At 35.0% G+C, this 17,369-nt stretch overlaps 2 protein-coding genes across 2 annotated transcripts; both read right to left on the bottom strand.

Moving 5' to 3' along the window:
• On the bottom strand, positions 1-2,715 carry LOC18017491 (autophagy-related protein 16). Its single transcript, XM_006402094.2, has 5 exons — positions 2,596-2,715; positions 2,365-2,491; positions 1,586-1,767; positions 1,316-1,511; positions 1-1,213 (listed from the first exon to the last, which is right to left on the bottom strand). The coding sequence occupies exons 1-5, from the start codon at positions 2,601-2,603 to the stop codon at positions 191-193; spliced, it is 1,536 nt and encodes a 511-aa protein (XP_006402157.2). The 5' UTR covers positions 2,604-2,715; the 3' UTR covers positions 1-190.
• A 902-nt stretch (positions 2,716-3,617) lies between these two features.
• Positions 3,618-5,851, bottom strand: LOC112086603. Its single transcript, XM_024155576.1, has 8 exons — positions 5,717-5,851; positions 5,351-5,618; positions 5,165-5,261; positions 4,806-4,862; positions 4,583-4,718; positions 4,114-4,170; positions 3,709-3,762; positions 3,618-3,626 (listed from the first exon to the last, which is right to left on the bottom strand). The coding sequence occupies exons 1-8, from the start codon at positions 5,849-5,851 to the stop codon at positions 3,618-3,620; spliced, it is 813 nt and encodes a 270-aa protein (XP_024011344.1).
• Between the last annotated feature and the right edge of the window lie 11,518 nt (positions 5,852-17,369).

Genomic DNA, 17,369 nt, shown 5'->3' with positions numbered 1-17,369 from the left:
ATCAGATGCTGAATTGAGCAAATACACTCAAACGAACTTAAAAAGACAATTATATACGGAAACATTTTATCAAAAGCAATTTCCTCTGAGGGAAAGAACACGACGAGACAAGAGTATATACACACGTCCATCTTTTTTGAAAACACAGACGTACTGAGTAATCAAACCAGTGTTATAACAGTTTTAACAATCATGTCCATGTGCAAACATACCCGTTTTTATCAGCTGATGCCAATGGTTTCCCGATCCCACTCCAAGAACAACACAGTATAGGAGATGTTTGCTCCTTGAGAGTGCTCACTATATTGCCCTTAGATATAGACCATACATGGACCGTCCCATCTGCAGATCCCGCAGCCACGTAATCATCATCCGGACTTATACAAGACCGGCTCCAATTCGATGCCAATCTGTTCCCTGATGCTCTCAATGTCCCACATATTTCCAAAGTCCGAGTATCGAATACGTTATGCACGTTGTCTCTCCCGCTCGTCAAGATCCTATTTCCATTACGAGACAATGATACCGAGGTCACAGCGGAAGAATGTCCAGCTACTTCAGACAGGAGTTTCCCAGTTTGAATATCCCATAACCTAAGATTCCCATCCATGTGGCCTGAGAATACTGTAAGCCCGTCTATGCTGAGACAGATTGCGTTGCAGTTACTGGTGAAGAGCACGGTGTTAGTGCAGTAACCTTTCAGCAAATCCCAGAGTTTTATGGTTCGGTCATAAGCTGCACTGACAACATGTCGGCTAGAGAATTTGCTCACATCCACAGCACAAACTTTATCTGTGTGACCTGTGAGAGTATGACGAACCCTACCCGAGTTAACATCCCACACAAACAGATTGTTCGAGCTGGTTGCTGCGATCAGGGATTTGTTGTCGTGAGTTATGGCTAGATCAAGTATATTTCCAAGTGAGCCGTGTAGGCTTTTGATTAAAGACCCACTGTTGGTGTCCCACATTTTGACTGCTCGGTCTTGCCCACCGGTAAACAGAGTACCAGAGTTGTACTCGAAGAGTATTGAACCACAGCCACCTTCGTGAGCGTGGATACGGTGTCCACATGTTGACGGAATAATTGACTCAACAAAGTGATCTGTTCCATCTTCATTGCGCCGGACAATGCCATCAACTTGCTGCCGAGCAAGATTTTCCAAACCATTGGCCCTAAGCTTAGCTAGCATTTCTTCATATAGAGCATTTGCCTAAGTAAGAAAAAAAAATTAATCCCAACCTAACCAAATCGAAGAAAGGAGAAGAATAATCAATCATATTATAGACTATTGTGAAATATAGTCCCCAAGTACCTCATTTAAACGTTCTGCATCCTGCATCTTCTGCAACATCCACCGATCAATTAACATCTTATTCTCAGACTCTGCTTTTTGCGCTCTAGCAGTCATCTCCTCCAGCTGAGACCGGACTTCCTTGTTTTCAGCAATAAGTAAATCCAGCGTCTTGGTCTTTTCCTCAAACTCTTCTTGTAACTGTGTCAACTCCTCCCTATAGTTCAACTCTAGTTTTAAGAACCGCACCACATATTAAATCATTAAAGTCACTTCAGAAAACATTCTGACCTTGTTTGGGTTAGTTCATTCTGCAGGTCATTAACTAACACCTCCTTCTCTTGTAAAGCAGCCTTTGAAAGTCTTGATTCAGCTACTTCTATCACGAGTTGTTCAGACAATCTTGATTGCGCTTTGTAACATTGCTGTAGTTCTATTTCCAGTTTTTCGGTTTTCTCTTTCCATTCTGACCCCTGCATGAATTTAAACAATCCAAATCAGGACATGCTTGAATATTCTCCAGGGCTTAAAGCGTAGAAACTCTGAACTAAATCTACTGAGATGCTGAACAAAACAAAAGAACTCAATAGGAACTCTGAACCGTACTGTTTAATCTGAAGCAAGCATGAATAAAACTAAACTACGCAACAGTATAACAACATAATCAAAACAGAAGAATAGTTTTAAAGAACGGAAAAAAGTGATCAATGTTTCATCCATAACAAACAGAGGTTTCGCTATATGAAAAAAGGAACAGCATTAGCTTCTACGAACAAGAACTACTAAACCTGGAAAGGTTAAGTCGGAAAGATAAACATTGAGAGAGCTACAAATTTTTTGATTAAGAAATCCAATGAAAACGCCCAGTAGGATTCCACAGAGATTAAAACAAGAACCTCCATACTTCCAACTACTAAGAAACATAACATTCCATAGTGCAAATCATATACAAAAACCTTAATCTTTCAATGTTTTTACAAGCGTTTCAATATCGGAGAGACCGATAAAGATTCTAAGCTAAAAGGTCGAATTGCTCAAAAATGAATCAATGGAGAAATAAAACAAGGTACCTGAGAGATAAAAGGTCTAGAGAGAGCAGAAATCGCGGGACCATGAGCTCCTTCTTCGAGAAGATGACGCTTCCTCAGAGCTCTCAAAGCGTCTTTTATGGCTTCCATAGCTTTCTCCTCCTGTGACCTGGAAAAAAAGTTCCGACGATCATCGGAATCAGGAAATTTCGTTTTCCGTTGAATATCAATCAGGAAGCTTATGCTTATGGTACGAGATCCAATCGGACTTACATCTCCATCGGATCAAAGTAAGTAAGTCGTCGAAAGGATAAGTTAGGGTTTGAGTAGAAGAAGAGAAGGAACGGCGAATTTGATCGATATTGATCGGAAGAGGTAGCGTCTAAAGTTCCCCCGCCGCTTACGGTTCCAAAATCCTCTATACTTTATTGAGGAAAAAATTTGGAGACCATTTTGCTACGTGTTGCTCCCACAATTTTCTTCAACATTTTTCATTTAAATAATTCATTATATTTTACATATAATTATTTCCTTATTTACATCTTTTCGCCAATTAAAATTTAATTTTTTATTTACCAATTTTTTATTCATTTTCTTTATTTAGCTCAATTGATTTCTTTTAAAATTTTTGATTTATACATGCATAATTTTCATCTCATCTACCGTATTTTCAACACAAAACAACTATATACTAATTTAAATTGTCAAAGCAATCGATTGATTAACAAAATTTAAATTCAAATTATTACTATCTTTATTTTCTTATTTTTATGCAAAATTTATATTCACATTTCTCAACATTCTGAGAAGTACAAATTTTATTATTCTATATAATTACTATTATACAAATGAGGTATGTATTTATACAAATGAGGATTATAATTATATTCAGTCCAATATACATGAGCCCATATTTGTGCTTCATAAATTTCAAATCTTATTTACAATATTATTTATATTAATGTGTCAGTATACGTGATCCCATAATCTCGGTTATACGTGATCCCATAATCTCGGTTCATTTAATTTAAAAAATTAATTACCGTAATAATGAAGAAATCATAACTCCACCTTAAACTTTTCTCCGAATTTCTCGACACAATTATATGGTTAAGCATAAATGGAATCAATGTATGCATATTCCAAATTTATCAGTTCATAATTATATTACTTTCCTATATTATCGTAACCGTATCAATCTGAAATTATATAACCAACTTACAAATCATTGTTTGGATAGTCTAAACAATCCCTATATTTTCGATATATTTTAGATGCACTGTACCTACCTTGGTCTAATGTACCTAAAATGACAAATTCTAACAAATACGTTTATGCACAGTCGTATAATATTAATGAGAGGCATCTAATTCCTAAATAGCAAACCTGTTCATCGGGAGTTATAAACCCCATTTTCTCAGACTTGACATCAGGGGTAGTCTATAAATAAAACAATAAGTTAACAATGATCAAAAGGCAATGAAATATGAATAAATACTAATAGGAATAAATAGTTTAGGGATCAAACCAAAAATCCGGATATTTTTGAGAATTCTTTGACCATGTCACTTTGGGTCACAATCTTTGTAACTTTATAAACATCACTGTTGAAAACGATGTTTGAACTTTCAATAGATAGCTTGAACAGAAAAGTTTTCCCACAAATGTTACTAATTGGAAGAGGGAGTACATCTGGATCTTGGTCTGCAAGCAGTTTAGCAAACATATAAGTTTTCTAATATATATAGTAAGATTCACTATAATAGAGTTGATAGTAATCTGCATAACTACCTCTTCCACAGATTCAGTCAATTGTACAGCTGTTTGATTTACAACTTCCATGGCAAGCTTATCAAAGAGTAACACAGAAAGTCAGCATAAACCTATGTTAGCATAGAACAACATATGAATATGAATATATATGGAAATTACAAATATTATTTTTTCTCTACAAATTGCATCCAAGACTTACGCTGGTATGACACTTTCAACATCATCCTTACATTTGCCACATTTCCATAACTGTTTAGGAAATGGCCTACCAGGATATTGCTCTTTCAACAAATCCATATCAAGAGGAAGCACTTTTTTAGAGCACACTTTGCATGACATATAGTACCATCCAAACTCAGTGTCAATAGACATGATGGTAGCCATAGTCACACATTTTTCAACATAATAATTGAAGCATTACTTTCTTTTAAAAAACCCAATCGTCATTTGTTGTTTAAGAAATATGTATATCACGCAAAATAAATACCTCAGATGCCCCAAATATTTCACTTATTGTCCGGCGAGGGGTATGTAAAAAGAAGTCATCTCTTATAGAAACAGAATTGACAATGGTCAATTGGTTAGGGTGTGTGTATGAAAAAGTCACATCATCTTTTGGTAAGCTGTAAAGGAAAAAAAAAATCTTGGATTTTAGTGACATGAAAGTAAACTAAATGGAAAATTGATAAAAGTTATAGATATGAATATACCGGTTTCTAAAAGGATTTATTTCAGGGAGATCAGGATCTGTCATCAAAATGGAAGAACTGTAACAATTGCCAATACTTCATACACCTAAATAATGAAATGTCTTGAAAGTTATATATATTTTTAAAAAACGATATTTTGTTTGTTAACAAAAACATTTGTTTCGTACCTTGATACAATCTTAACTTTCCAAATCTTAACACGAAAAAAATGGTAGCATTAGTTGCATGTGTAGCAACACTCTCCAAACTTTCGGCATAATTCCCCCAGAGAACACAATTCAGGCGCACATCACTAAAAGACAAAAAATATATTAGACGTCTTATTAACAATATTTAGGTGTCAAAGGGAATTAAAAAACCTGGTGTCACGAAGTGTCATTGTTAGACGTTTGGTCTGTTTTTTGTTAACGTTGAGAATCTCAGCCTCACCAATACTAACAATTTGTCCAACTATATCTGTAAAATAAAAACATAAACCAATAATTAGATGTAATATGCTTTGGTTCATATTAGTAATGTATGCGAGATATAAATATACACTTTACCTATTAGAAAATCAGGATTCAACTTGCCCTCGTGAATATCAGCGAAGTTCACCAACTTCAACCCAAGAATTGTGGCATCCAGATCTTCAGAAGGTCTGACAGACGTCGTGGCAGCAAACTGGATCTTGTAAACATGAGAAGTAGTCCTGAACTTACCACCGTTGTGAGTGACTTGAAAATTAGTGATGATCTTAGTAGTTCCTTCCTCTAGAAGATTTTCAAATTTTTTTATGAACTGCTTCTTCATACTAACATGCATAGTTTGATTCTGCATGGCAATATAATAATAAGCAAAACGTTAAATAATATATATATGATCAAAATGGAACAGTATGAATATCAGACAAACAAAGTACAAAACAATACCAGTTCATCGACAACGACCATCTCCATCGTCTCGATCCCATTCAAATACAGTTTCCACAACTTCAGTATCTTGACACGGATCCTCCATTGAGTTTTGAATGGCTTTAAGGCAGTGAGGGATGTGAAGGTCGACATCGCAAACTTTGCAAGAGGGAGTATGTAAGCTAAATATTGCTTAGCTGGTGTGATGAATTCGATATCAACAGTGGTAACTATATATAGCGAAATGACGAATGTGGTGAGTCTAGGGTAAATCTTCGATACAATCTTTAGAAGAGGGAAAATATTGTAGGCGGTCAATTATGAATTTGAATTTGAAATGACGTTGAAATATGTTAGATTTAGGCAATTTTGATATATTTTAAATTGCAATATTGCTCATTTTCCATAAAGGGTCTATTTTGTTTAATTACTCCTACATATACGGAAATACGGAATATTTTGATTTAGGTAGGTACAGTGCATCTAAAATATAGGAAGGTAATATAATTATGAACTGATAAATTAGGAATATGCATACATTGATTCCATTTATGCTTAACCATATAATTGTTTCGAGAAATTCGGAGGAAAATTTAAGGTGAAGTTATGATTTCTTCATTATTACGGTAATTAATTTTTTAAATTAAATGAACCGAGATTATGAGATCACGTATAACCGAGATTATGGGATCACGTATATTGACACATTAATATAAAAAATATTGTAAATAAGATTTGAAATTTATGAAGCGCAAATATGGGCTCATGTATATTGGACTGAATATAATTATAATCATCATTTCTATAAATACATACCTCATTTGTATAATAGTAATTATGTAGAATAATAAAATTTGTACTTCTCAGAATGTTTATGATAGGAATGTGAATATAAATTTTGCATAAAAATAAGAAAATAAAGATAGTAATAATTTAAATTTAAATTTTGTTAATCAATCGATTGCTTTGACAATTTAAATTAGTATATAGTTGTTTTGTGTTGAAAATAAGGTAGATGAGATGAAAATTATGTATGTATAAATCAAAAATTTTAAAAGAAGTCAGTTGAGCTAAATAAGGAAAACGAATAAAAAAATTAGTAAATAATAAATTAAATTCTAATTGGTGGAGGGATATAAATAAGGAAATAATCATAGGTGGAATATAATGAATTATTTAAATGGAAAATGCTGAGAAAAATTGTGGGAGTGACACCTCAGCAAAATGGCCTCCAAATTCTTCCTGTTTAATGTATAGAGGATTCACAACAAAATAAAATAAAGTTATGTTATATAGATATGCATTGATTATTGGGTTTTTATTCAGATTTGATGGGTATTTTTGATAAGGAGATTGGCAATGTTGAATTCAATTTCAATGATGAGAACAGTCTTCCAACCCTACATTTTCGTATCAGCAATATAGAGTAATGCCTTCTACTATTTTTTATTTGATTTTATGATTATAGAAATTTCTATTTAGTAAGAATTTTTCTTTATCTCTAGGGGTAACACAATGAACTGTGTCGCACATGGTGATTTGGCTTATGATATCAAGGATAAATCAAACTGCGAATTACTTAAAGGACTATATCCCATATGTGTATTGACTGATTGGGTTGTTAAGAAAAATGAGAGTAAGTAGCCATTATGTATAGCCATTATGTATTTATTTTTGCTTTGATAATTTATTTTTTAATCAAATTGTTTTATTCCTTATAATTTCCTTTTTTAGATAGATGAAATTAAGATCACTGATTTTGAAGAAGGGAAGCTCTCATGTTTCTTGGTTCATCCAGATATTGATGAAGTAAACGATCTCCGTGCCAAGTAATATTTTTCCTTACCTTAATAATCACATTTTCAATTTTAAATTTATTTTAGTTATCCTTACTTATTTTTATTTTATGTATTTGTTCAAGATTTGGCAAAAGCTAAGGGATTCGGCCTATAGTCCTTCATCTTCTGGAACAAGAGATGTGTAATTTGATTTCATCAAATCCTGAACTTCTCTTTTTTAACTATCTTTAATTTCATGTCAGTAATCAAAAGGAGTGATGTCCTCCTTCTTTGTCGAATGTTAAGACTTATGTTTAATTTCTCGGATTTCTTTGAAGTTACACTCTGAACAATTACCTTTTTTATTTTAACTATCTTAAATATATTTTATGTTATCATAATTATTATAATTTGCAAAAGATTACAATTTATGCGAACTAAATGATCTTATAAATTGAATACAATCGTTCATTTATAAATTTACTTTATTAACAACTTTGTATTTAATTTAATTTTAGTAATAACGATGTAACCACAAAAAATAATTAATAAGTTAGTTAATAATGGATTTATATTAAATTATTTTGCTAAATAATTAATAGAGATATTTGTCCTATTTGTCTACTGCTATATCTCCATTCCTTTGTCTCCTTATAATTCAGGATTTGGAAAATATAATGACTAGATTTCCGGAAGAATTTAGATATGATAGTAATATTATTAGAAACTTTATGTTTAGGGTTCAGCATTCCTTAAATTAATCATTGTTAATATTTGATTGCATATTCTATAATCATCTTTCCTTAGTTACGCGAGATAACACATATATGCAAGGAGAACGAAACAAATCATTTTTTTTTTAAATTACGAATACGACTTCCATATATTTGTCATATTTCTTATTTAAAGTTGCACAAAATATACGTTAATATTTAATTCTATAATCTGTTAAATGTATCGTAACAACTTCAACCAAACTATGGAAATATTCTTAAACAATATAGATAATCGTTATTTATGCCATCTAAGATATAACTAACAAGATACATATTCCAAAAATCACTGACTGTTGCAAATTTTTTTACAATTCTTCGTATATACGCAAATAATTTTGGGACGTCATAACCTTAATTTACTAACATACTCCTATATAAACCTTTGCTGCAAACCATTTTATTCATCTTTAATCGGAAACTCAAACAAAATGCGTGAATACCAAATGGTGCATGAGTTACAATCTTGGGAGGATGGTTTGACAATTAAGGTGAAGATTTTAAAGAGATGGGGGGCCTTTGATGCCGACAGTTTTCGTGTGATGAATTTCATATTGGTTGATGAGAATGTAAGTTTGATACTCATCTCTATCAATGTTTTATATTATTAGTACTTCATATCGTTTTGCTACTAATGTTTTATATCAATTACCCTAACAGGGTTGCAGAATTTCTGCCTATGTTGGTAACCTCAATCTATCATATTTCGAATACGTTTTGCAAGAAGGAAATTGGGTGTAGTTATCCAATTTCAAACTAATTCCTTCTAAGTGGGAAGAACAGACTACAAGACACGTTAAGCAAATAATTTTAGATGGTGAAACTAAGGTCAGTTCCATCCGACCTTTGACTGGAGATCCTTTCCTTCATTTTGTTGATTTCAGCCGTGTTTACAATAAGCCTTACAGCCACTTCTACCCAGTTGGTAAGTATTAACATTTATCTTTATTAATTATGTATTTAACTATGTTAGTGTTATCGATTATAGTATTGTATGATTGATTGTGTAATATTGATCAGTTGTTGTACTACAATATTTTGTAATCCAGATTTCATTGGTGTTCTGGATCATGTCAAAAATATGGTAACAGTTGTTTATCCCGATGACAAAAGTGTTCCAACACTGAGATTCCGAATTAAAGATCTGGAGTAAGTAATATAATGGTTTCATGTTTTTATATCATTATTTGAGATACAATATAATCATAATAATTATAATGTGTAGGAATTGTACTCTTAACTGTGTTGCACATGATGACTTGGCTTACGAGATAGAAGGGAATTGCAAAAGTCCTGTAGGGAAGAGTCTATTTGCTATTTGTGTCTTAACTGATTGGTTGGTTAAGAAAAACATTGGTGCGTTTATATGATTTTCATATTTATAAGACAACCTTATACAAAATGTCTCTGAGGGCGATTCGTAACGGTTACTTTTCGCTCATCGGAAGTGATTGTCCGGCCACGTCTCTGCTTTCTTTTCGGCGACATCGTGCCGGTTTCTTCCCGCGGTCCACGTTCTCTGATTCGGATGAATGGAACACGTTCTCTCGCGGTTTTCATCTCTCATCGTGCATCATTGCACACGATTGGAAACCGCCGTAGCCACTCTATAAATTTCAATCCGGGTGTGTCTCTCAATCCCACACTACTTCCTTCCCACAAATCTTCCAAATTTCCCAGAAAATGAGTGAAAGCCTTCGCCAAAGAATGCAAAACATCAATCTCGGTATTACTGATGAACCGGTTGCTCTTCCATCGGAAATCATCAATCATGCGGTGGCAAATAACCAGTTTTCTCTGGTGGTGGTTCCTCTTAACCCGAGGAAACAAAATTTGAGGACTATGATTTCGCAGATGCCGCGAGTCTGGGGGCTAGATTCAGCAACTACTGGGCGTATGATTGGCCAAAACCAGATCCAGTTCATGTTTCAGTCCGAGGAAACCATGAATCTCGTACTACGTCGTACCCCCTGGTCTTTCGCTGATTGGATGGTGACGGTTCACCGTTGGTCTCCAAATCTCCCTGACGACGCTAGTAAAGTGATTCCCTTCTGGATCCAGATCAGGGGAATACCACTCCAATTCCTTTCCAGGCCCACCATTGCATTTATCGGAGATCTTTTTGGGCAGGTTGTTGCAGTGGATTTCGATGAATCTTCCACCCGAGTAGATTTTGTTCTTGTTCGTGTGCTCTGGAATGTAGATAATCCTCTGCGTTTCCAAAGGAATTTCCAGTTTGAAGCCGGTGTGAACACGGTGATCTGTTTCAAGTATGAGCGACTTCGAAACTTCTGCAAAAGATGTGGAATGCTCACCCATGAGAAAAAGGAGTGTCCTCTTCAGATGCCAGGTGAAGACCCCTTCTCAGAATCTGATGGAGATGATAATGACGAAGATGGAGGTAATGATCCTAATCTCGGTGCTGGTGAGGCCCACAAAAATCCTCCTTCAAAGACGATTTCTGATCTGCTGGGTGGGTCAGCTTCTCATGAAGCTAGTGGTGTCAATGCTGGTATTGTTGCTGTTCAACCGTCGGAAGAAGTACTTTCAGAGGAGGAGCGCCGACTTCAAGCGATCAGAAAGGCAAAGGGGAAAGGACATGTAGATGCTGCTGTCGAGAGGTTTGAAGCATCTGCTCGGGAAGGTTTCAATAAAAGGAAACGCCAAGAAATTGAGGAAATGTTGCAATTTCCATATCAAAATGGTCAGGCGGACGTGTTCCTGGTCAAGAAAAGAGCTTGTGATGATGAATCTCAAGACTCATGCTCGATCAACCAAGAAATAGACAGAGCCGCGGGGGGGCCGGTTCCCTCATTGTTTCCCCCATGAAGATATGCTCCTGGAACTGTAGAGGGGTGAAGGGATCGTTGTCGGAACCATGTCTGAAGAATTTATGTCGCAAGTTTAGTCCTGATGTTGTGTTTTTAGTTGAAACTTTAAATGTATCCGATGTTGTTAGGGATGTAGCTGTGTCTTTAGGATATTTCAATGTCATTTGTGTGCCTCCTCTGGGTCGTAGTGGAGGATTAGCTGTGTTCTGGAATGATGATGTTAAGGTGTCTAGTCTTTATGAAGATGTAAGGTTGATCGACCTGTTCATTCAGTTCAATGGAATGGAGTTCTTTTTATCTTGTGTTTACGGACATCCTGCTCAACAGTATAGACATGAGCTCTGGGAAAGACTGGAAAGGATCGGTACAACTAGAAATGGTCCTTGGATGCTAGTCGGAGATTTTAACGAGATCTTATCTAATGAAGAGAAGATCGGTGGTCAAGTAAGAGGCGAATGGAGTTTTCAAGACTTTCGAAATTTATACAGCGCTTGTGATCTTCATGATTTGAGGTATCGAGGTGATAAGTTTTCATGGGTGGGAAAGAGGTATAATCACACTATCAAAGAATGTTTGGACAGAGTTGCAGTAAACTCTGAATGGTTGGCTACTTTCCCTGCTTCAGAAGCTGAATTTCAGGGCCTTTATGGATCGGATCATAGACCTGTTATCACTTATGTGGCTTTTGTTTCTAATCCTGGTCCAAGACGTTTCCATTTTGATAAGAGACTTATTCAACAAAAAGACTTCAAGGATTATGTTACCAGAGGGTGGAACTCTTCTAGTTTATCAGAGAATAAGTCTATCACAGATCAGATAAGAGAATGCAGGAAATCTTTGGCTCTTTGCAGAAGGAATTCTAAACTTAACTCGGCTAAGAGGATTGAATCTCTTCAGTTAGAGTTAGATCATGCGCTCCAGTCAACAGGTTCAGCTCGTCAAAGGATTCCATACATTCAAAAGGAGTTAGTTAATGCGTATAGAGATGAAGAACTGTACTGGAAACAGAAGAGCCGAAACGCTTGGTTGAAAGAAGGTGACCGTAATACCCGATTCTATCAAGTCTGCACAAAGGCAAGATTCTCTCGAAACAGGATTCATACCATTCATGATGATGTAGGTCGTCAATACAAAGGAGATAAGGAGGTTGGCAAACATGCATAAGCTTTTTTCAAAAAGATATATTCAAGCAGTAACCATCCGGTCAATGCTCAAATATCTGAAGGTTTCACAAGTTCAGTCTCGGATACAGTTAACTCTAGCCTAACCAAGGACTTCTCGGATAAGGAAATCTTTGATGCAGTATGCTCTATCGGTGCAGACAAGGGACCTGGTCCTGATGGTTTTACAGCTAGATTTTATCAGGAATGCTGGGACATAGTGGGAAAAGATGTCTCCAAGAAGTTCGCAGATTCTTCTCTACTAGTGAAATGAAACCTGGTTTAAATCATACAAACATATGTATGATTCCGAAGATTAGTAAACCGGTGACCCTTTCTGACTATAGACCGATCGGTTTGTGTAATGTTATCTACAAAATTATCTCCAAACTGATGGTCTTAAGGTTAAAAAGCTGTCTGAATGATATTGTTTCTGAAGAGCAGTCTGCTTTCATCCCAGGAAGAATGGCTTCAGATAATGTTTTGGTGGCAAACGAGCTTATGCATTCATTGAAAGTTAGGAAAAGAGTTTCCCAGACTTATATGGCAATCAAGACTGATGTTAGCAAAGCTTATGATAGAGTTGAATGGGGTTTTTTGGAAGCTACACTTCGAGCTTTTGGATTTTCTGAAACGTGGATCAGATGGACTATGGCTACAGTTACAACTGTATCATATTCAATTTTGATCAATGGGAGTCCGCAAGGTTTGATTGTTCCAGAGAGAGGACTTCGTCAGGGTGACCCTTTATCACCATATTTATTCATCCTATGCGCTGATGTACTAAGCCACCTTGTTAAATCTATGACAATGAAAGGCAAGATCAAAGGTATAAAGATTGGCAATGGAGTTCCTCCTATTTCTCATCTGTTGTTCGCAGATGACTCTCTTTTTTTCTGCCAGGCCAATAACAGGAATTGCAAAGCTCTGAATCACATTTTTAAGCTCTAGGAGGAGAATTCTGGACAGATGATCAATCAGAGTAAATCCATGATTACCTTTGGGTCTCGGATTCCAGGAAATCAACAAGCCAGGCTAAAAAACATTCTGGGTATACAGAATCAAGGTGGAGGAGGCAAATATCTGGGTCTGCCCGAGCAATTTGGTCGAAAGAAGACTGAAATGTTTAAGTACATTACAGATGCAGTAAAGAAAAGAACATCTTCTTGGAAATCAAATTTTTTGTCTCCAGCTGGTAAAGAGGTTTTACTCAAATCGGTAGCCATCTCCATGCCTGTGTATTCTATGTCATGTTTCAAGATTCCACTAACAGTCGTGAATGAAATAACTAGTATTCTATCCCGATTCTGGTGGGAGAAGAATGAAGAACAAAGAGGCATCTCTTGGGTGGCTTGGAACAAGTTACAACTCACTAAGAAGGAAGGCGGACTTGGTTTCAGAGATTTAGCCATGTTTAATGATGCGCTTCTCGCTAAGCAGGCATGGAGGCTATTCCAATATCCAGACTCTCTATTTGCAAGACTTTTCAAGGCCAAGTACTATCGGGAAAGTACGGTTCTTGAAGCACGTCCTCAGAATCAGCAATCTTTTGGGTGGTCTTCAATATTAGTGGGTCTTGAACTATTAAAACAGGGAGTCAGATATAATATTGGCTCAGGAAAAGATATCAACGTTTTTTCAGACAACTGGCTTCCTTGTGATTTTCCGAGACCTGCTTCAGGAGAGATTGTGGAGAATTTGAAAGTAAGAGACCTTATCACGTCAACCTCAGGTTATCGGAAATGGAATGAAGACTTGCTGGATACGCTTGTGGTAGAAAATGATAAGGAGGTGATCAAAAACATTTTTTTAGCACAAGAAGAGGAAGATGACAAACTGATATGGCATTATTCTAAGGATGGGGACTACTCAGTTCGTACAGGATATTATTTGGCTCGTCGCTTAGCAGATCCAAATATGAACAATGTTCCTCCTCCTCATGGTGATCCCATTTTGAAGGATAAAAACTGGAAGCTTAACATTGTACCAAAGCTGAAACATTTTCTCTGGAGAATCGTGTCCAAAGCTTTGGGAACAGCTACTAGATTGCAATCCAGAGGCATCTATATTGATCCAAAATGTCAAAGATGTGGTTTACAAGATGAAACTATTAATCATCTTTTATTTGAATGCCCGGTGTCTAATATGATGTGGAGACTAGCAAACTTGCCTATTTCAAGTATCCTCTGCCCTTCTCCTTCCTGTGAAGAAAACATCCGAAGCTTGATTGATTTGCAGGGTGATCGTACTCTTACAGTAGAACAAAGCCTTATTCCTCTTTGGCTCTTGTGGCGCATTTGGAAATCCAGGAATGATCTTATTTTTAACAAGCAGATTCCCCGTCCATCTCAAGAGGTTTTATTTGCAATTTCAGAAGTCAAACAATGGGTACAAGCAACTAAAGAGTGTTCTCTTAACACTAACAGCTCTATTCCTCCTTCTTCTCGAGATAAGTCATGGTCTCGTCCCATTCCAGGTTTTTTTAAATGTAATTTTGATGCGGCTTATAATACTACATCTAGACAAGCCTCAAGTGGATGGATCATAAGAGATGATAAAGGCATAGCAAAATACTGGGGATCTATGGCGTTAGGGGATACAAACTCTGCACTGGAAGCTGAAGGAAAATCCCTCTTAGCAGCTCTGCAGGTATCGTTTATGATGGGATATCAGCACATTATTTTTGAAGGGGATTGCAGGTCTCTTATTCAAAACTTGAAAGGGGAAGACAAAGATTTTGGGATCCATAATCTGTGCAAGGACATCTGGACTTGGGCTATGAAATTTAGAAGTGTCGACTTCAAGTTTGTTTATAGACACTGTAATGAAGCGGCTCATCAGTTAGCTAAAATTAGGAGTCCTACACTTGATTTTTTTTCAAATTGTTGTAATCCTCCATTATGGCTTACTCCTTATCTACATAAGGACTATGTATCCTCGATACCTTCCTAATTTAATATAAATGTATTTCAGTCGAAAAAAAAAAAAAGACAACCTTATACACATTCAAAACTTGATGACCTTATCTTATTTATATATTAGATGAAATGACAATTGAAAATTACAAGGAGGGATCGCTTTCACGTTTTGCTATTGCCCCGCCATTGGATGAAGTCAAAAGCTTTGGGATCAAGTAATAAACGTTATTAACATTAAATAGTTTTAGATTATGATTTTTCTTACTGACTAATTACATGAAAAATATTCTTCTCAGGCTTGCAAAGAAGATAACGGAAGTATACGTGAGTGCTTCAAGTTCTCAAGGAATAAAGGATTAGGACTTATGTTATGATATCTTATATTTTATATTCTATTTTATATTTTGTTATGAGTGGTGTTCTCCTAAGTTTGTTTTAATAAACACTTTGTTTCTCTTCCTACCATATTTAATTTGATTTCAATAAAGTGTATTATTTGGATATTAATTTTTTACATTATTTGTTAGTCATATATTTTGCCTTTTTATTCGCTAATGAGTAGTAGAAATTTTAAATAGACATGTATTACCAATAATTAACATGCAACCAACTTAAACAAGTTTTTTCTGTTATATTACACAGTTTATATATATATCGTTGTACTTCTATATAAATAGTACTATCATATCATCAATAAATAAAAAATCACTTAGATATAATCAAAAATAATATATGAATTTATTAATGGATATTTAGTTTCTAAATTTGAAACTATAAATATAGTTTCCTGATCTTAGAAAATATCCATGCGAGATATTCGGTTTCCATTAGACATATTAATCTAACTGTATTACTATAAACCTAAAGCCTCCTATATATATTGGATTTTGCAGTTGTCTAAAACCTAGATACCACATCGTACCCTTTCACCATGGAACTCTATCACCGAGTTTCTAATTTGCATTCATGGAGATCGGACTGGAAAATCAAAATATTGGTTTTAAAAAAATGGGAAACTCTTGGTCCACAAGGAATTGAAGGTTTGGAATTTATTCTGGTGGATGAAGAAGTAAATTATTATTATTTACTTCATAGTAGTATTATTTTTCATAAACATCTTAATATATTGATACTGAACTTTTCAGGGATGCAAGATTCAAGCTTCGATGACTAATCCTGTGTTGGTTCCGTATTATGATCAAGCTTTGCAAGAAGGACATTGGAATACTCTACATGATTTTGTTGTAAATGACTCATTTTTGTTTCAGAAAACAACTCATCATAAATGGAGGATTTTTCTACTTCAGAATACTACTGTCAAAAGGCTATATGAAATCCCCACCGATACTCAATTTATGTCTTTCTCAGAGTTTGAGGATATTTTGGATGGGACTATTGATCATAAGTATCCTATTGGTATTTCATATTTGTCTTATATAATTCTCATTGATTTTCAATTTAAAATCTTTTAAACATCTTTTGATACTTTATGTGATATTAGATTTATTTGGTGTTGTTGTCACGTTGGACGACTTACAAGGATTAAGGATTACGGACTAGATTGTGATTTTTCGTAGATACTATAGTCGACTACGATTTACGTTGAGAAATCTCAAGTAAGTATTTGAATCGTTACCCATTTAATTGTATGTTATTAAGATAATAATATATTTTGTTAATATATTGTAGGAATGTTGAAATTAGTTGTGTTGCTTATGGTTACTTGGCTGATGATTTCCAATCACAATGGTGGTTTGCCTGTGGTTCTAATATAACATGTGTACTGACAGACTGGCGTAAAGCTTACAACAATGGTTTGTTTCTAACTAAGTTCTTAACATTTAATCATGATAACAGTAGTTATTATTGTTAGATCAAATATTAACTATACGTAAAATCTATGTTTTAGGGACATTGACTGTTTCGGATGCAAGAAGGATGTCAAGGTTTCTTTTTGATCCACATATTATTGAAGTTGACAAGTTCAAAGATAAGTAAGTACTATATAAATATTTGATATTTTTCTAAATGCTAGTAATAACATATCTATATATAATTATTTAGGTACTTCAAATCCAATAAGACGGAGAACAATGACATTGAGATTAAAGACTAATCTCATATATCATATTCACCTATTAATTATGGTTGGAGGTTCAACTATTCATGTTGTTTAGCTACAAAGGTGACCAAGTGAAGTAGTCAACGTTT

Source organism: Eutrema salsugineum, unplaced genomic scaffold (genome assembly GCF_000478725.1).
Source record: "Eutrema salsugineum unplaced genomic scaffold, Eutsalg1_0 scaffold_2, whole genome shotgun sequence".
NCBI classification, from domain to species: Eukaryota; Viridiplantae; Streptophyta; class Magnoliopsida; order Brassicales; family Brassicaceae; genus Eutrema; species Eutrema salsugineum.
The sequence above is the reverse complement of the archived record's forward strand: the minus strand, read 5'-3'. Positions and strand labels throughout refer to the sequence as shown.